Genomic DNA, 22,495 nt, shown 5'->3' on the forward strand with positions numbered 1-22,495 from the left:
TCACTGATTGTATTAAGCCTACACAAATCATCAGAAAGCTTTAATTTGGTCCCCACAGGCTTTCTCTACTTCCCAGAAATGGTAACAAGGTATTTTAAATCCTCCCAACCCTAAGTACACATGTTGCAATATCACTACTATTTGCCAAATAAATTACACTACAAGTGTAATTCTCATCTTCCTGTGCTGACTAGCACAACTATCCCCTGAAGACAGAAAAAAACAGAAGCATTTAATTTATATAACATTTTTACAACCCTACCATTCAGGATCTTGATAAGGAACAATGAGGGGGAAATAAAAGACACTGATTAGGCAGTTATTAAGCTTAGTATTATCAATGGTATGCATGGGAACTACCAATACATGTGGTAAAGGATGTTTGGGAAGGTATATAAATTTATGATGGACACATGCAATGGTGCTAAGTCATGTACTCCACTATTATTAAAATGCATTTAGATTAGTAGAGGAACAAACCATAATTGTTACCCCATGTACTCATCATACAACAATCACATGATCATAGTATTCCTATGGAGTATGTATTTATCCCCATTTCATGAATAAATTGAGGCTCAGAGACAATAGGTGTGTTCAAGGTCCCACAGATAATAAGAGATGAAGCAGCATTCATATAAAGGCAGATTTATCTAATTCCATGGCCCATGCGCTTACATGTTTTTTCCCCCAAGCAGTATAAATGGTATCAAACTAAAGCACATACTGAACCAAATGTAGATATTGTGAGTGAACATAGTACAATATGAAGAATCAAGGATCAAAAAGGGGATGAATGAGGAGTTTTTACAAAGCACTGTAATTGGAAGTCAAAAGGAAGAGGAGAACCTGTAGGTCAGGATCTAACACATGATAATAAAGGTTAAGCTAACTGTGTTAAGATTATAAGGCAGCCAGTGGAGAGCGCAACATTATACAGAGTAATCTGCTCAAGGCTGAAAGCTTAGAGGCACCCCAAAAGTACTTGCTGAGTCATTCTTTTTTTCCCAGAATATGCAATTACCTATTGCACATTGGCTTGTGTGTCCTGCTTTTAAAAGCAAGTGTTTCGATGATGATTCTTTTGAAAATTACAAAATAATTTGACAAAATATTGTATGGATACTACAAGACTATGCATAATGTGATTCCCATAAATCTAATAATACTTGCCAGGTACATGGAAAAAGAAGTTGTTAAATGTTAAAATAGAAAGTCGGATTACTTTTGTTCTCAAATTAAGCAAGTAGACCGGATCATGTGGAAGTTGGATATTACTGATAGTAGTTTTTAAATTCTGAATATAGTTAAGTCATTTTTGGTTTGTCAACATGAACAAACTATTTTTATGACTCATTACAATTGCCGAGTGTACATAAGTGTGGTTTTTAACCTCATAAGCCATATATTCCGAGTCACTTTATGACACATAGATGATTCTTTTACCAAATCAGTATCATAAAAGGCCGATTAAAAACTGAATTATGCTTCCATAATCATGCACTCTATCCACTGAGGTAGCAAGAGAACAGAAGAAAGGGGTATGATATTATTACAAGAATAATATTTGGTAGAAAGAAAGAACACTTAAGCAACAACCAAAGGATACATCTTTACTTCCATTAAACACAGCTTTCATAGAAAGCTGCTAAAGATTCTTCTAATAAAACAAGATCCAGAGCAGCACACATTGCTAAAATATATATTTTATGAGGTAACTTACACAACCGTACACAATTGTAGATAGTAGGTAAAAGGCCCCAAAGCAGAAAGGCTATAAAATTATGATATAAAGACCTATAAATATCTGTATTTCAATCTATTCATAGTAATAGAGATCTGTTACTTTAAAAGTGTGGTATTGAATGACTTAAGGGAAAGGCTTACCAATACGGGAGTACAACAATAAATCACAGAAAAAAGAATAAAATTTTGCTTTGCAATGTGTATCTTCAATAAAATTATATTTAAAATACTGAATTTCTTTAAAAAAGAAATTCCCTCTCTTTTCTGAAAAAGAAATGTTTTAAAAATGTAGAACATCATGTTTCTTTCTACTATTAACACAATTAAAAACGCAAGTTATACGTAGAAGGCAACGACATAATGTCTTTTCATGCTCTAAAAATCCACAGCCCACCTCAGGTACATGTTTACGCTTCCTGCAGGCAGACATTCTTTCCTCTCACTTGCTATCTCCTATTGTAGCTGGCCCAAGCTTGGGACAGTAATAGGTTTTTAATAAGTATTTGGATACACTGATTTCACTGAGTACCCTCAAAATTAGATTCCAAATACATATTATTTTAATCCTTCCTGATGGGCAATTCTTTAATGGAAAGGCATAGAGTATGATATAATTAAAAGAATGCATGCCTGAGTTGTCCCTAACAGATATAGAATTCTTTATATTTTAATATTACATTGATGATAAGTACTAAAGATCACACAATAAGCAGATTCTGAATCCAAATCTTATAGGCCAGTCCTTAGAAAGTGGTGGTAGGGAGAAAAGTGATCCAGAACTTGGCACTGGGGAACTGACCAACCTAAACATTCCAGACTCATGGAGAGAATCAGGTGGTCCAGACAGCCACCAAATGTACATCGAGAATCCCTCCTGCTTTGTGAGTGTCTGAAGATGGCCGGTCAGCTGCAACACTATTCCTCTACCCCTTCACACGTGTAGCTAGGCACCAGTTACATAAAGAGCGTTGGGCCTAGAGACAAAGTACGACACTGACCTTGATGTGGAAAGGGAAGAAGGAATGAAAAAATGAAGAAATGAATGAATGAGAAGAATTATAACTACAGGATGTTCAGAGATTTTTTCTTGGTTCCTGGAGCCACTAATTTTCAAGTTCAGTTGTCAGGCAATTCAAAATAATAAGCTGAAATTGGAGTTATCAAAAGTGGTCCAGGAAACACTGGCTGATGAGGTATACACACTGTAAACCTATGCTAGGAAAGTTGCAGAATTCAGTCTAAGGATTTTGGAATTAGCAGATTTTTTTATCACAGTAAAAATATCTTATTAAAGCAGAGAGGAATATAAATTATGAGACTAAGCCCTGGAATAAAGCATCAAATAGTGCAGCCACATAAATCATTCTTTTACATTTACATCTTCTTTGAACTCAGATTTAGCCTATGGCACCAGAAATATTCAGAATGAATTGTGATGTGTTTCACAGAAGTGCTTTTTCCTACTTAGATTTCCTTATACTGTTTATGGCTCTGCTACTCTTCTGTTATCCCTTTTACACACATGATACGGATACGTGTATATTAAAAATAAAGGAATGAGACTGATTTCAGAAACCATAAACGAAAGCAGTCTTATTGTTTTACACTTAACAGTAGTTTTATTTTGTAAGATATATGAGGCAAATCCAACTGAAATCATCACTGTATTAAAGTGAGATGTCTATTTTTACAAGACTCTTTGGGAGCAATCAATGTTCATGTCCTGGTGTACAAAGGAGTAAGTTAAAGGTGGACCAGGCTGCAACTTGGAAGATGAGCAATCTTAATCATGACTGCTTTTTGTATTAAAAGCAGCTTTTATAACTATATTGTTTATAATGGTTTTTAACATAGCAGAAAGGAGAATAATTATGATAGTTACTCCTTTTTCTTTCAAATAGAATCATTTGTGACTCTACAGTATAAATCTGTCCTTACACTCTTTTCACTATGCATTTCATTTTTAGGTATTTTTCCTAATAATTATTTCAAAATGTTTTAACTGAATTTTGCCATTCAATATCAACAGTGCTTAACATATCTCCTGATACATATGATGTATGCAAGAATTATACATGCAGTCATATTTCTGCATTCACCTTCCAATGTGAACATTTTTACAAATGCATTCTCCTTACATTCCCTGACCTTATTTTCTTATAAATCCCCACCTTTCGTGGCCCATAGTGGTGTTGGTCTCAGTTAAGAGCTAACAATATAAGCAATTGCTATTGCTTTCAGTAGAGACAGAAGTGCCTTTCACACCAGCCATTTGTGTATCTACATTATATCCAGTATATAGGTCCCACAGAGGAAACAATCTACAAAAGAGATGTAAGGAGAGAAATCTAGCAACAGCTGCTTTAGTCCAGGTCAACTAAACCTGCAAAAGACCCTTTCTGGATTTTGGTGATAGTAATGAGTTCTTTGGGTTGCTGTCAATAGTTGGATGAGGTAGCAGAACAAAGGACAGCTACCATATATCCTTTAATCAATTTTGAAGTCAGCCACAGAAAAAACTAGGAGGCAATTTCAGCAATGTGAAGACTTCTCTAAAGAGAAACTGAATAATTATAATTTCTATAATCCTTTAAGAATCTAAATCTGGAAATTTGTTCTAAAGATCTGTGTAACATCTCATCTATAGAGATGAAATTCACCTTAAAAATACATCATTTGTGTTCTAATTTCTTCACTATTTATAGATGAGGAAAACCAAGGATGAATATGAACTGAGTGGATTATACAATGCAACTGCTGCTGATCAACTAGATTGGTATTTTTCTACTGATCCATGCCATCTAAAACCCATGAACATAAATAGTATATATATCACAGCAAAACCATGCTCAAAACCATGAATTTTTAGATGTTCATCAGGAATGTCAATGCATAAACAATTGGTAATAATGATATCACTGAATCTCGTGTTCATCTTTACAATGTAAAAAACAAATAAGCTGATTTAAGGACCTCTATTATAGATTTTAATGGTATTGCAGCCAAGATATGATGATAGAAAAGTTGGCCATCTTTGATGGTTCAGTTGAAGTTTTCTTCTAAAATACTTCCTCAAAACATTTAAGAAAATATTCCGGAATACTTTTTTGTTCTCTTTCAGTTGAATATATTCCCTTATTTTTGCAAACTAATCAATTACAATAAGAGCTCTAGAAAGAAGTATTTTTACTTCTAACATTAGCTGAGATCTTTCCTGATACTGAATGGAGAAACAAATTAGCTCCAGAGTTTCCTAGAACTTATTTCAGGTTCATTAGCCAGAGCAGACCATCAAAATAACTGGTCCAGAACATCCTGTTAGTATCAAAACCCATCAGGCAAATTGTCAAGCTCTTCATTCTTTCTTGACAAATATCTAGCTGTCTCTACCCTGGAAACGTAAAACTTATTTACTCTCTCAATTTTCTTTCAGTCCACAAATTCTTTCAAGTCACAATAGTTATTTTGAGAGATATTTTTGTTTCCAGAATTTAGTTGGCAGCAGAATGGCTACACAAAGCAATATGTAAACAGATTAACTGTGGTACTTTAAAAATTGTCTTTGTTTTTCAAATTGTAGTCTCTAAAAAGGTGTGAGGGGCATATTTATTCAGTCTTTCTAATTCCCTTCTGCTCACTGTATTTATTTTCCATTGCTTTATACACATTTTTTCAGTCAAAGTGGATTTTTTAAAAGCATGAATATTTTAGCACGTCTTCAAAGTTAATTTACAATTATTAATATGTAGTTAATAAGAAGACAGTCACAAAAGTAAGTCAGTCCTAATTTTTTCCTGCTCTCATTCCAGTCAATAAAACTAATAGTTGAGAAAGAAATATCATAGATACTTCTTTTAAAGAATAATATATACTTCTTAGTGTATATATTCTTTTACATTATTGGGTATTTTCCACAATTTCTACTTTATTATTTTTGCAGACTGCTTTATGAATTCTAACATTAATTTATACAGCTTTTAAACATTTCTATAGAAAATTTATCAACATAACCATGATTTAAAGTTACAAATTCCCCAGATAATTCTGATTTAAAATGTAAGAAAATAACTGGGTGCTTCTATTAATCTGATTTTTTAAATTGATGTTTACTTATTAAAATTAAAATTCCATCATATTAATATGAACAACGTATTTTATTGAAAAACAACTTTTACTTAAAACATTTCTGTTCATTTTATTAAAATAATATTTTTTCACTCCATCAAATTAATAAGAAGGAAAATCCATTAGATCACTAATCATTCTAACCATTCCCTTACTGACAGAAATAAGCATAAATAAGCTTTGATAGTAGCCAATGCCACTGATCAAAAACACATTCCAAAAAAGGTTACCTGTATATCATGCAGATACATTAAATTAAAAACATTTATCTTCCTTACCCCTTCAATACTTTTCTTTAAAAAGTTTCCTGCCAAACTTTACTCCATTTAATACCTTGTCCATATTTTCTTCTGCCAAATCCTCTTTAAGTTTTTAATAAAAGAAATGTTCCATTTAACTAATTTATTAGTATCTTTAGTCTAAATATTATCACAATAAAATATAAAACAGATTAACAAAAAATACTTTCATGGACAATGATTACTTTGCCAATCAAAAGGCTAAATATTTCATTAGAATAATAGCATCAAAACTAGAATTTTATTAGTGTATGATCTTTCAATCAAAACCTTTGTTCATATAAATGATCTTTCCAGTATAATAAAAATAATTTGTATTTGTATGACTTTGTACCTATGAAAACTTTTAATTCACTCAAGTACATAGAGAGAATGGAGAAAAGTGCTTTAATATTTGGCACATTGTAGACAGTGAAAAATTTATAGCCTAGGTCAGTATGTTAGGATCCCAGCACAAAATCTTTCATTTGTATGTAGTATCTGAAAGTTTTCCTTCTCAAAAGGAAAACTTTTGAAAAGGAAAACTTCCTTTGCAAAGGAAGTAAATAAATTTATTTTAAGTAAATTTAAGTAAGTACAAAAATTCCTTTCTTACCTTATCTTATCTCAAAGAAGACAAAAGTAAAAATTCAGAAAGAAAGTCGTATTTTTAAGGAATGCTTCATTTATACTGAAGTCATAAAATGCTGTAAAGTTTTTATTACAAATATTTATGACCATTTTCATATTATATTTCAATTAAAACAATAACTTTCCACACTCTGCCCTTTCAGAAGTGGAATACAGGATTAAAATTTACCAAGTACTCTAAAAGAAAAGCAATGCAGCAAAGATGCAAAAATGATGCCCATGTTTAACGGCATTTTAAATTTTTAATTTCATTGCCATTTGAATTGAACCAAAGAAACAAACAAAATAAAAAGTGGAGCGCTGATGGACCTTACCTTCTTGAACTGCTTGAAAAGGGTTGTTGCCATCAACAAATGTCACCGAAAATGTGATTTTCTCAGTCTGTAAGATCTCCTCATTCTGGTTGAGGTCGCCAACTGCTGTGCGAAACACCTCATCATCCTTTTTGGCAGATTCATCAAAAATTGCTCCTAGAAAGAAGTGAGTATCACCATTAAACAATAACATAAATATTCTGTCATGCCCTCCGGAATTACACCAAAGAGACTTATGAACTGAAAAATGTACACTTTCAATTAAAGCACGCACTTCATTACTGAAACACATTGTACTGGAAGCAGTGTGAGAGCTAAGAAGGAATGTAGTTAGTTCTCCCAAATGGAAATGATGAATAGTACATCAAAGTGTTTTGCTGGAAGAGTATCGGGAAGACATTATAATAAATACAAAAAGCCTCTGCAGGACAAAGTGGTTAAATACCCTGAATGTCTCATGCCATGAGATCTTTAAGAATTCATAACTTGTAGAATTTTTTTTTCTGAATAATAGGAGAAAAATCAGGAATTTTTCTGAGAGTCCATTCATAAATAGGAATCAAATTTCTACAATGATCTTAATTTACTTTTTCTTTTTATTTCCTTCCTTCTTTCCTTTCTTTCTTTTTTTTTTGAACAAGAGTTTCAGTATCTTTTACAATAGTAAATTCCATAATATTTATTAAAAATTTAGAGACATACAAATCTCTGAGCAGAAGTAATGGAGACATATTTCCTGAAGAACTAACATAAATTCTAGTGAATAATTATGGCATTTTTCCTTCATATGTAATAATGATGATGATGATGATAAGAGTTGTGGCTAACTTTTATTTGACTGTGTGTTTGTCAGTGTATTGATTAAACATCCCAGTTCTAAAAGTAAACTGATTTCAAACCCTGACTCTGACATTTGTTAAGTATATGACCTTGAGCAAGGGATTCAAATTCTAAACTCCACATTCATCATCTGTAATATCTAATAGTAAAAATAATATCCATCTGTAAGGATTATTAACTGTATTAAATGATACTATGCCTGTGAAATGTAAGTAAATTGTGGTAACTAAATATGTCTCAATACATGCTAGTGTTTTCTTTTTTTGAATACTGTAATATAATCCAAACAAAGCTTAACATGTTCTACTATTTTCTTCATATTACAGTATTTAATTTAATCCTTAAAATAACTATGTGATATGTACACTACTACACACACACATACAGTTTTAAAAATTAGGATTCCATGCAAGAAATATGCCTAAGGTTCCACAATAAGGGCCAGAGCTTTTGCCTCCTTACTCCAACGTCCTTGCTTTACATCACTATAGGATACTGCCTTCCAGGATTGCACCCAAAAGACATAAAAGTGTTCTAACAGGGATTCTGACTTTACAGCATATTTGGAGTTTCTTTCCTATCTGGCCATGCATACTTTATTTGCATTCATTCTGACTCTTCCAGTTCTAAGCAAGCACACATTTTTTAATTATTTACTTTTTAATCATAACTAATTGGGACAATGTACTCTTTGTGTTTTTGAATAAACCTAATGAAGACCCTGTTGACAAAAAGAGACATATACCTCAGGGTCAATAACATGATAAAGGAATAACTGTATATGTACATATACACATACACATCCATATACAATAACACATATTTCTTGACTATATTCATTACAGTGTGTGAAGAAATAAAATTATGTGTATATAAAAATGACTTTTTTCCACATATAAATACGGGTATTATACACACATATGAAAAGATAAACACACTATACGTGCAGACACAAGTATGCATATATATGTTTACACATACACACAAATACACATATATGTATAAACAGAAGCAGACACACTTTACATCTATCAATTTTGTTGATTTAATAATTCTTTAGCTGAAGCCCCAAGTCTTCTAGCGAAAGATAATTATGATATTAAACATGCATTATTAGAGTCAGTTCATGATAAAGCAAGGATGAATCGATGTCCATTTCTGACAACTGTGGCAAGTTCCTTTTGACCTCTCCACCCTATGTGGCTTCACCATGGGAAAGCAAGAAATGATTACTTTTTGCTAGAGAAGGCAGAGTGTCTAATAGGCTTACTGTGTCAGCTTGGCTTTCTCTTACCACTGCTCTTCTATGTTTGCATGGATTCACTGACTACTTTGACCAGCCTTTTTAAATCCTTCCTTTACGTTTCCTATGTATGTGAATACCTGCCATGGCTAAGAACATGAGAAAAGGGTGAAGAAATTTTTTAAATTGATAAATAAATTATTTCTTAATTACACTATTATATAGCTAATACCCAGACTATTAATACTTTATTGATGTAATCAACATATGTAATAGACATTAATTTCTGCCCTATCCTGTCACCTCTGAATTAGAAGTATACTTTATAAACTAATATTTAGGCAATAAATTTTAGATTTATCTTGATAATTTTAATTCACATTCATGAAGACTCATTTTAATTTGTGATAATATTTATGAGAATCTAAGTTAATCCTTACACTGAAATCTAATATTATCAGACTGGGATATAAAAATTTCTTTAGCAGCTTTTTAGGAAGTGTGATATAAATGTGCTATAACTGGAGCGAAAATAATCAATTTGTTTTAAACCAGATAATCTAAATGTCTATTCTCAAAGAAGTGATGTATATTTATACAGAGATGTTTCAGCTTGTCATGGATTCTAAATGGGTCTTTTGGAAAAGTTTCTAATCAAACTTTTTTTTATAGCAGGTGATGCTATTGACTTCTGCTGAGTACTGCTAATGCATTTTTAATGGAAGCATTTTACTATTACCTGACAGAACACTTAAAATTGCTTTAAACATTAAACCTGGCTTAATAAATGGCAGAAACCTGCCAAAATGATAAGAAATTAGTCAATTCTGTGCTGAATTAAGACATACTGAAAGCAAATGCACAAAAAAAGCAGTTCATCTTTCTGCAAACAGCAAAGAAGTACACAAAAGAAGTGATTCATCTTACTGCACACAAGCAGCATAACCAAAGAACAGGAAATCCTAGCCAACATTTCAAATACACTTATTTGTTTATTTACTTTTTCCTTCAGCTATAAACTCTCATCTTAAATTTGGCTTTTTACCACAAAAGTACTGTTAAATGAAGCATTTTGTATCAAACACAAGTATTCTGAAAACAACCTCGTAAGTTCCACATGAAGAATCTCAGGAAAGACAGTTCTTTCTTACGGCATGCACCTCCAATAGTATTGCAATGTCATCTCTTTATCCTTTGTATTAACACACACACATATTAGCAGTCTAATTTAACTTCAAATATCCTAGATTTACTTTTTGAAACTAAAGTTTCTCAAATGCAACATACATAGCTATATAGCTTACATGATGACACAGCATCTATTTCTTTCCCAGCTATTTTTATTAGCACATTTTAACTGTTTTATTTTATAACCTGGAGGTGAAAACCAGGTCCAACTTACTGTCAAGATGAAATAATTCTTCTGCCACTTACACACTCACACACACACACACACACACACACACACAGTGTTTGATCAACAAATTATACTCTATTTACACTTTGCATTGGCCAAACTGGAGGGAAGAATAACCAAGCAACAGGCAGAGAACAAACACCTCCTAAATATTCCCGTTAGACCAATTTTTAATTAGTCATTTCCACTATTTGGGACTGATGATCTGCTCCATCCATGGGAGGGAAAAAAGGCTTCACTTATCCTGACACAAAGAGAGTGACATATTCAGGTGAGTCTACATACAAGTTTTTTTTTTTAACATCTTTATTGGAGTATAATTGCTTTACAATGGTGTCTTAGTTTCTGCTTTATAACAAAGTGAATCAGTTACACATATACATGTATCCCCATATCTTTTCCCTCTTGCATCTCCCTCCCTCCCACCCTCCCTATCCCACCCCTCTAGGTGGTCACAAAGCACTGAGCTGATCTCCTGGTGCTATGCAGCTGCTTCCCACTAGCTATCTATTTTACATTTGGTAGTGTATGTATGTCCATGCCACTCTCTCACTTTGTCCCAGCTTACCCTTCCCCCTCCCCGTATCCTCAAGTCCATTCTCTAGTAGGTCTGTGTCTTTATTCCCATCTTGCCCCTAGGTTCTTAATGACCATTTTTTTTTGATTCCATATATATGTGTTAGCATACGGTATTTGTTTTTCTCTTTCTGACTTACTTCACACTCTATAACAGATTCTGGGTCCATCCACCTCACTACAAATAACTCAATTTCGTTTCTTTTTATGGCTGAGTAATACTCCCTTGTATATATGTGCCACATCTTCTTTATCCATTCATCTGTTGATGGACACTTAGGTTCCTTTCATGTCCTGGCGCTTGTAAATAGAGCTGCAATGAACATTGTGGTACATGACTATTTTTGAATTATGGTTTTCTCAGGGTATATGCCCAGTAGTGGGATTACTGGGTCGTATGGTAGTTCTATTTTTACTTTTTTAAGGAACCTCCATACTGTTCTTCATAGTGGCTGTATCAATTTATATTCCCACCAACAGTGCAAGAGGGTTCCCTTTTCTCCACACCCTCTCCAGCATTTATTGTTTGTAGATTTTTTGATAATGGCCATTCTGACCGGTGTGAGATGACAGCTCATTGTAGTTTTGATTTGCATTTCTCTAATGATTAATGATGTTGAGCATTCTTTCACATGTTTGTTGAAAAATATGGAACACTTCACGAATTTGCGTGTCATCCTTGCGCAGGGGCCACGCTAATCTTCTCTGTATCGTTCCAATTTTAGTATATGTGCTGCTGAAGCGAGCACTACATACAAGCTTTTAAATACAAAATATATCATCCTTGTCTACTTATGTCTTAGAAAGGAATTAATTATAGTTTATAGTGGTATTAAAAATGCTGAAGTCTTAATTTTTTAACTATTGTAAAGGGTCATACATACAGGTTAATAAAATCATTTTCTAAAAATTTGCATTTGCAAATATGCCTGTTGAAAACAAACATTTGTAGGAAGTTACTAACCTGGGACTTCCCTGGTGGTGCAGTGATTAAGAATCCACCTGCCAATGCAGGGGACATGGGTTCGATCCCTGGTCCGGGAAGATACCACGTGCTGCAGAACAACTAAGCCCGTGCACCACAACTACTGAGCCTACACTCTAGAGCCCGCAAGCCACAACTACTGAGCCCACACACCGCAACTACTGAAGCCCACACACCTAGAGCCTGTGCTCCATGACAAGAGAAGCCACCGCAATAAGAAGCCCGTGCACTGCAACAAAGTGTAGCCCCCGCTGGCCGCAACTAGAGAAAGCCTGTGCACAGCAACGAAGACCGTATGCAGCCAAAAAATAAATTTTAAAAAAATAAAGAAGTTACTAACCTGACCACATCCATAACTCTCAAAAACATTTTAAGCTTTTATACCTTCATGTCTTTATTCATGGTGTTGTCTCCACCATGGATATATGCCTTGTCTCCTTAGCAAAATATAATTTCCTGGGCCATAGAAACCATCTTTGTTAGTGTCTATAACAGAGCCTGAATATATTAGATACTCAAGAAACAGGAATAGTTTAAACTTTCCTTATATTAGTTAGGCATGATCTTGTAAAATAGGATACCTAAATTCAAATATAGGAATAAAAATGTAAGTTACAACTAATTCTAAATTAGAACAAAAGTAGAATTGCAAATGTACCTGTATGTGAATTTATTATCACAGGTATTATCATGACTCCCAAATTATTCAGCAAAGTATTAATCATATACTTATAGTTTTAGTTTGAATATTTAAATTCATCTTTATCTTATACATAAGATAAGAGAAAAGTAGAGGAAACATTGTTTAGCTGGGAAGGTAGTGAAAGAAAGAAAATGTCTTCACCTAGCTCAGAATTTTCCTCTAAAAATATTGAGAAAGATTTGGATACACATCTTGAAGGGTCACCGGAAAGAGACCCATACCTGTACAGAGGTTAACCTACTTTCTTTCTTTCCATACCACAGTCTGTTAGTCTATGCCCACAGCTGTGCTTGCTTAACAAAAACTAAGGCAGAAGCCACGTAAGCCAGACCACAGAATCAGCTTGAGCAGAAAGGTCCAAGATGGTGACAGTCCACTGCCCTGAACTGGTTCCAGCCTGACCACCAGGGCAGCACCTGTACAGATGAGACCCAAAACGTCTGAAAGTTGCCTTTGCTTCATTACCATGCTAGGATCTCCTCTGAAAGGGAGGACTTGCACTTTGCTAGCACAATTAATGTCCTGCACAAAAGAGCCCACAGGACTATGCATGTTTTGGCTTTTTCTGGAACTTATTGCCACTTTCCCTGGGTTCTGATGGCACACCCATCTCTTAACCCTTAAAAGTTTCCCACTTCCCTTCCCCATTCCTTGATCAAGGCATAAAGTTTCTGCTCTTCTTTGCCAAACCTGGTCTCATTCGATTGGCACAAGCAACACAAGGCAAGGGAAGGACCTAGTCGGGGTCCACCAGATCCAGCACTTCTATAAAAAGAACTTTTCCACATACAGAGTTGACAAAATTACTCGAAGGTCTGCATATCTCATTTTATATAACTAACATACCAAATATCTTTTAAAATAAATAATTCTAAAAATTGAAAACAAGAAAGGATCAACACATGAACATTACCCTTGCAAAATCAATTTCTGCTTAAAACCTTATCATCTAAAAAGACACGTATGAAACAATTACCCAAAAACATATGATCAGATTTCAGAGCTGCAAATAAAATCAAAGTAACTAGTCTTTTTTATTCTCAGAGTTCAAACTCTTTACTTATTTAATTTTGCCTAATATATATAAATTCTCTATGATACGTAGTTTTAAAAAGAATAAACTTTTCAAAGGTACTACATGCATTGAATCTTTAATTTTCTTTGAAGCAACAGAGTTGATTCTCTTGGTCTCTCTCTCTGTGCATTTTTTCCTCTTCTCTTTTTTCCTCTTTCCTTCTACGCGTTTATGCATCCATCCATTCATCCACCCTGTCAACCTTCCCTCAACACAGAGATAATCATCAAAGCCAGCCATTTTGTTTCTTCACAAGTGATTTGCTGACAGGACAGCTGAAATCCATTACATCTTGCATCAGACCATAGCAGAATTAAGATGCCTTCATAAGATGATAACAGAAAGAGCAATTGTGTATTTCATAACTCATAGCTGAAATTTTAAGGATGGTATACAAAACCTTTCTCATTTTTCAGAAGTTTTAGTGAAAAGATTTTAAGTAATTTAACCAAAATTACACAGCCAAGAGTTAGAAGGGGTGGAGTAAGAATTTAGGTTTTCTGGTTTCAAGTTTGGAACTATTTCTTCCATATAATGCTTTTTTTTTTTTCATTTCAAGCACATACTCCATGTATATGCATATATATATTACATATATAATCCATTATGTCATTCATGTATACATATGTGTGACAATAATTAGTACTACTAAATATATTAGCTATATATTCAATAACTAGTAATACTAGAGCATATATATACAAACAGATACATATATATTTGATAATGAGTACTAGTCTGGTAATCAGCATAACAAATTCATTTACTATATGCCAATGAAGTATTTAAAATTGAAGAATTATAGTAAAAACCTGAACATAAGAGTTTTCACATAAAATTTATTGTCTTTTGCCTTAGAAGTTTCAGCAATTTCACTTTGGAGGTTAAATTTTTTTCAAAAGGCACAAGTCTCTGCTTTGAGACAATTTATTGGTCACAGCAGAATTACAGTCCTGCAGAGCTATTCAGAATTGTTAAGTCATCACATATCCTCACTGTTTTAGATGCTACTATTCAGAAGTAGGTTTTTAAATTTAATTCTAACAGTGCACTGTGCATACACATTAGTTTCACTGTGCACAGGTATCCAAATCAAGAGAACTGTAATGTTTTGGATCTACTTATGATATTCCCACTAATGCCAGTGGAAATTGTGCAAATAATTCAAAAGGAGGACGAGTAATAAAGACATTATAAATACTATAAAAATCAGATTTCTCCTTTATTTCACCCTTCACAAGAAGAAAAAAGGTTGAACAAGTTCAATACTACTAGACAGCAGGAAAATTTAGCAGAATTGTGACCAAATGAACTCAGCATTTTCTATATCATTTGGCATCTTCATCTGAGCATACAGACTAGCTACTATTTCAGTGGGGATATTATTAAAATGAAGGTATCGCATATATGTGTGTGTGTTTATGCATGTGTGAGTGTGTGTGTGAATATATATATAAAATCCGCCTAGATAATATTAATTACATTGAGATATCCTCCATGAATTAATTCTGTATAACAAGTATTTCCAGCAGTCTTTTCTCATTCAATAGAAATTTTCTGAATATGTTCTACATTAATTTCTTCGTAGACAGGAAATAGGGTTTTTAGAACTCTATTTTTCCTTTCAATCAGAGGTATACTTTCCTCAGTTCACCTTATCTAACCCTTCATGAGCACTCTGACTAAGGAAGTAAATCAAAATAATAACTCTTAATTGTTGAAAGGTTGTGCTGGATATACACCAAAGTCATGGCAATTAGCAATTATTATTCTGAATTATAGATAATATGTTGTGTTACTTTCAAGTTTATAATAATTGAAATAATAATGAAAGTAATTAACATTTATTAGTAATAAGCATTGTAATAAGTAGTTTACTGGCAATATATCATTTAGTATTGATGAAAACCCTTTGATGGAAATGAGGCTCAGGGCAAGTAACTCTCCCAAGACTTAAAGCTAGTAATGACTGTGGCAAAATTCACAGCTCTCACTTTCAAGGCAAACTCCCTAAGATATCTATAAGATTAATATATGACAATATATTTATTATAATAAATTTCTATATTACCAAGTGATACTTTTATTATTATCAAAATTTTATGTGTATATTAAAACTCTCAAATAGGTTTTAATCTTTTTGTTTGAGAAATGTTTATTAACTAGGCCCAGTTTACAAAAGTTTTTCAATATATTTTTGCATGTTTTTTGTAGATAGAATATTAATCCCACTAAATTAAACTATACCATTTAAAGAGTAGTTTAACTCAAGAATTTACACATTTTTTCCCAAAATTTAAATCTGCTTTTGGGATAATTATCTACCACATACAACGAACCAAGTTGAAGTAAATTTTCTAAACATGTTAAATGACAATTTTTGCATTAACTTTAGAATACTACTAATTGAGTTCCAATAACATATGCACTTTGATATAGTCTTAAATTCAGGGTTCAGAACAAATCTCTATCTAGCCTTTCATTTTTTTAAGACCTTAGAATTTTTTCTATTTTAGTGACTAGTGATCCTAACAGAACAACAATGCCAGAGTCATTGACTTTATATATTAAAGACCTTTACTAATTTACCTAGGTCTGTAACATTAAAACTGTGACCAGATATAGAAACTAACGGGTTCATTATCTCCCAGTGTCTACTGCTTACTTAGCATTTTGTTCTCAGAGTTCAAAGTACATTATACTATTAACTCCCAATTCACCCACCATAATTATCTACTTTACAGACAAGCATCATTTTGTTTTAAATATAGATAATCAAGTTCAAAGAGGATATTGCTGAGATCACAGAATTATTTATGATTAGTATAGAAAGATATAACTGGAAGGAGATAAAACTCCACACAGATCATTTAAATGACTCTATGTTAACACTTGAAAGCATATTGTAATATAAGAAATATTTTTATATTGCAGATACCTTTAAATCCTCAATTTCCCTCAATATATTATAATAGAGTGACTTAAAATGAGAAGGGCAAATCATAGACCAAGTAGATAAATTTTCAATGACTATCTCTACCATTTCAGGGGAGGCATTTATGTTGGAATGTGACATGCCATCACAATGTGAGCTAAGTCAAACTCATGAAGGGATTCTTCATTGTAGCACAAGTCCTTTTTCTCACGCTAACTCTCCAATGACATTTGAATTCACATTTCATTTGGAATTCTTGTAAAGTTACCCAGAAACCCAAAGCACATTTAAACTGATAGTACTGCCACTTAAACATCTGACTTTGCTGTATATTTTCCAAAAGTCTGTGGGAGAAAAGAAAATGAACATTGCTTAAGGGACAGATAATCTGACTTCTCCATGTGGAGCATAATAGAGGCTAATCTTTAAAACAATCATTTTATGCTGTAACACAGATCTTCTCTGAATAGCTTACACATATTTTTATATAAATTTGGTCTTTGGGGAATAGAAAGTCCAAATCAGTTCTTCTAATAAGAATTATTTGTACTTTTTAAAGAATACTAGATACTGAAAGATCAATAATCTGTATTTTTCTTAATAAAAATGGCACTATTTACAGAAATTCTGGGCAGATGATGAAGTAGTAAGCATCAGGAATCTGTTTCCCTACCTAGACAACAACTGGAGGGTTAGATTCTATCTGACAAAACTATTTTGGAACTCTAGAATATATTGAAGGATTGCAACTTCCAGAGGAAGACTTAGAGTGTGAACTGCCGTTAATTTCAGTCAATGTCAGGCCTTACCACAGTACCAGCCACCCATCCTCCACCCCTCAGTTATGTAGCTGGCAGCTGTAAGCCATTTCAGGAGCACCTAGCATACAACTTGTGGGCAAAATGGACCCTGTCCTCCAAATTTCAGGGATCTGTGCTCTGATGACTGATTGCTGCTTCTGATATTAGAGGTGTACAAAAAGAGGCTAGCAGCCATTTTTTTGTCCAGTCAAACTTAGATATTTTTTTATTTTTCAATTTTTTTTAAATTTTTTATTTTATATTGGCAGTCATTGTTGTTGCACCTCCCTCCACTTTTGCAAGCCCCTCCCTCTCTGGCTGAAGTGTCTGCCAGAGGGGTTAAAAAGAGGGCCAGCAGTCTTTTATTCCCCCACTCCAATTCATTTTTCTCTTTTTGGGAGCCAGACATTACCGACAAGGGCATTCAAAAGCACTACATACACAGGGAAATGAAAAGTCATTGCCTAGAGAAAAATGCAGGCTCAGAAAAGAGCTGAAAAGACCTTAGGTTCACAATGCAGGTTGATCCCTGGCACAGAGACAGCCTACAACAATAAAAATGATAATAATAAATAAAAACAAAAACAAGAAAAAAATGGAGCAAACTGGTAGTAAAGGGAAGAATCTGAATTTAACTCCCAGAATTATCATATCATTATATTTAAATGTCCAGTTTTCAATAAAAGAATCACATGGCATACAAGAAACAGGAAAGTATGGCCCATCCAAAAGAAAAAAAAAATCAACAGAAACTATCCTTTAAAAGAGGTGGCAAGACATTTAGTCAAAGATTTTAAACAGCTGCTTGAAAGACATTCAAAAAACTGGAAAAAGGTGTGGAGAAAGTCAAGAAAACAATGGATGAACAAAATGGAAATAACAATGAAAGTATAATAAAACCTAAAGAGAAACCACAAAGAAATTCTGGAACTGAGAAGTACATAATGGAAACGAAAAATTTACCAGACAGATTCAAAGAGCACACAAAATAAAGAATCAGTGAACTTGAAGATAGGACAATGGAAATTATTAAGTCTGAAGAACAGATAGAAAAAAGATTGAAGAAAAGTGAACAAAGTTTAAAGGCCTGTGAGTATCTCAGGAGAAGAGAGAAAGAAAGGATCAGAAAGAATATTTGAAGAAATAATGTCAGAAAGTTTCCCAAACTTGATGAAAGACCTGAATATAAATACCCAAGAAGATTGGTATATGAACATTCAAGTAAGATGAACTTAAAGAAACCCACACTGAGACACATCATAATCAAACTGTCTAAAGTCAAAGAGAGAATCTTCAAGGCTGCAAGAGAAAAGGCACTTGTCATATACAAGGGATCCTCAATACGATTACCAGCAAATTTCTCAGAGATTTTGGAGGCCAGAAGGCAGTGGGTGAAATTAAAGGAGAAATTAACATATGACCAGATAAATAAAAGTTGAGGTTATTCATTATCATTAGGCCTGCTCTGCAAGAAATGCTAAAGGGAGTCCTGCAGGTTGGAATAAAAGGACACTAGCTAGTAACTTGAAGCCACATGAAGAAATAAAGATGTCAGTAAAGGTAAATACTTAGGCAATTATAAAAGTCAGTTTTATTATAATGATGGTAACTTCATTTTTTTCTACATGATTTAGGACACTGATATTTTATTTAAAAGACAATCATTAATCTAAAAGCTAGTATTATTGATTGTAACTTTGGTTTGTAATTGCACATTTTATTTTCCACATAATTTAAGAGACTAATACATTTAAATAATCATTAGTTTATATTTTGGGGCACACAATGTATATGGATATAATTTTGTGTCATCAGCAACTGAATGGACTGAGGATGAAGGTGTAAGGAACAGAGTTTTTGTATGTTATTGAAGTTAAATTGGTATAAACTCAAATTAGAATGTTATAACTTTAGAATGTTAAATGTAATCTCCATGATTACTACAAAGGAAATAGTTACAGAATATATACAAATGGAAATGAGAAAGGAATTTAAATGTTTCACTCCAAAAAACCAATTAAGCAAAAGAGAAAACAGTAATCCAGGAAATGAGAGATAATGAAGGTATAAGACATATGGAAAACAAATAGCAAAATGACAAAATTCCCTTTTTATCAGTAATTAAGTATAAATGAAATAAACTCTCTAATCAAAAGACAGAGTTTGGGGCTTCCCTGGTGGCGCAGTGGTTGAGAGTCCGCCTGCCGATGCAGGGTACACGGGTTCGTGCCCCAGTCCGGGAAGATCCCACATGCCACGTAATGGCTGGGCCCGTGAGCCATGACCGCTGAGCCTGCGTGTCCGGAGCCTGTGCTCCGCAATGGGAGAGGCCACAAAAGTGAGAGGCCCGCATACCGCAAAAAGAAAAAAAAAAAGACAGAGTTTGGCAGAATAGCTATAAAAAAACATGATTCCAAGTATATACTGTCTACAAGAGATTCACTTCAGGAGAAAATATTTGTAAATCATGTTTCTGATGTGAGATTAATATCCAGATATATGGGGAACTCCTAAAACTCAACAAAAGAACAACTGGATTCAAAAGTGGGCAAAGAACTTGAACAGACACTTCTTCAAAGAAGATATACAAGTGGTCAATAAGTACATGAAAAGACCCTTAACATTACTAACCACTAGGAAAATGAAGATCAAACAATGAGGTAACACCTCATACTCATTAAGATGGCTACTAAAAAAAACAAACATAAAATAACAAGTGTTGGCAAGATGTAGAGAAATTGGAACCCTTGAGTACCCTTGGTGGGAATGTAAAATGGTACATCTGCTTTGAAAAACATCATGGCAGCTCTCAAAAAATTAAACATAGAATTATCATGTGAACCAGCAATTTCATCTGTGTATATACTCCGCAAACTGAAAGAAGGGTCTTGAAGAGACATTTGTACACCCATTCTCATAGCAGCACTACTCTCAATAGCTAATGTATGCAAGCAACCTAAGTGTTCAATGATGGATGAATGGATAAGCAAAGTGTAGTAAATACATACAATGGAATATTTTTTATTCTTAAGAAGGAAGAAAAAGCTGATATACACCACAACATGAATGAACCTTGAAGACACTATGCTAAATGAAATAAGCCAGTCATAATAAGACAAAAACTATATGAATCCACTCATACAAAGTACTTAAAGTAGTCAAAATCACAGAGACAGAAAGGAGAATGGTTGTGTCCTGAGGCTGGAAGGAGAGGGGAATAGGGAGTGACTGTTTAATGGGTACAGAGTTTCCATTTTACAAGATGAAAAGAGTTTTGAAAATGGATGGTGGTGATGGTAGCACAACATTATGAATATATTTAACATTATCAAATTGTATACTTAATAATGGGAGAGATGGTAAAGTCTGTTATCTGTATGTTACCATTATATTAAAAAATTAGAAAATGACAGTTTAATTCTTTAATTTTTAACTATTTTTATATTGACTCTGTGAAGTTATCCACAGCTTTATATCCTGTGTTTTAGTCTGTTTCCCCATATCACACATTTAATTGAAGCAATATCCTATTATTACAAACTTAAATGGTATGACAAGAACAGAAATAACTGGTTTATGAAAAGAGACTTTTTAACACAGCAGAGCAATTCAAACTCTTCCCAAACTGAAATGATGCACATTAAAAAAAAAAGAGATAAGAAGGTAGCTTCTTGAAAAGTACATTCACTGAAAAGACTTGCAGATATTTTTAGAAATGGAACAGATTCAACTTTTTTTCCTCCTGTAACAATTCACTAGATTCTTTTATTACTACCTTCAATTACCATTTAAAAAAAGTGAGAACTGATATATGGTACTATAATTAAAATCACAGGTGAAAGAAATACCTGTATGAAAAATATATATATAACGTGAATGCTATGCATGCTCTTCAAATATTCAAACATACTTTGCACACAAATAACTTAGTTAAGCCCATTTTCTACACAGTAAAAATTCTAATTTTATGCTTAAGACAAAAATTCACTCTGCTTCTACATTAAAAAAAAATCATTTTACCAATCTGAGTCAACTTAACTAGGTAAGTCATTTGAAATTAAGCACTTCAGAACTATAAAATATGGTCTTCATTTCTAAAGAAAATGAATGCACCCTGTGGCATATTTCAGGTAGCAAAAAGGTACTCTGTTAATATAAATTTCACACCTCATGGTTTCATTATCTCTGAACCCACCTGTAAAAATTTTATCTTCTTTATTACATAAGCACTTTTAACTAGCAAAACGAAAGATTTTACAGAAATCTACTGAAAAAAATTTTCCGACATGTCCTATTTTATGCTATTTCATATACTGAATAAGCAACTAATGTTAGGGAGCTGCATAAAGATAATGCTAGGGGGTTGCCCTATAAAATAGCTTAAAAACAGTGAGAAAACAATGGTTCTATTATAACTGTAGACTAGACAGCAGCGAATGAGATATGAGTTTCCTTACAAGGATGGCAATATTTTTAGGTATTTATTAGATGTAATGGTTGCAAAATATACCCAATTTCTTTCAGCTACCAAGATCTGTATCACAGTCATTGACTATCTGTAAGTCAAAAACTTATGAAAATTCAACTTTCAAGTCCTATTTTCAGTAATCACTTGCTAGATAATCTTCCAGTAAATCTTACAAAAATGGCCAAAGTTGTGTATGCTTGCCACTGTTAGTTCTATTTGTAAGAAAAGAGCAACAATATTTCTAAACGTTGAAATTCCTGTTAGGTAGCTCCCTTCATCCTCATTTTATAGGTGAAGAGACTGACAATCAGAAGAGTTAGGTGAATTACCAATCACATA

General features: G+C 33.3%; 1 protein-coding gene across 4 annotated transcripts in view; it reads right to left on the minus strand.

The window, feature by feature from the left end:
* The window catches only part of GRID2 (glutamate ionotropic receptor delta type subunit 2), a 1,377,005-nt gene that overhangs the window by 1,120,367 nt on the left and 234,143 nt on the right, over nt 1-22,495 (minus strand). For all 4 annotated transcript variants that reach the window (XM_079920116.1, XM_079920112.1, XM_079920110.1 and 1 more), the window contains exon 2: nt 7,115-7,270. In XM_079920116.1, coding sequence (XP_079776242.1) covers nt 7,115-7,270 — 156 coding nt within the window. The remainder of the gene's footprint in view (nt 1-7,114; nt 7,271-22,495) is intronic.

Source organism: Stenella coeruleoalba (genome assembly GCF_951394435.1).
Source record: "Stenella coeruleoalba genome assembly, chromosome: 4".
Taxonomy (NCBI): Eukaryota; Metazoa; Chordata; class Mammalia; order Artiodactyla; family Delphinidae; genus Stenella; species Stenella coeruleoalba.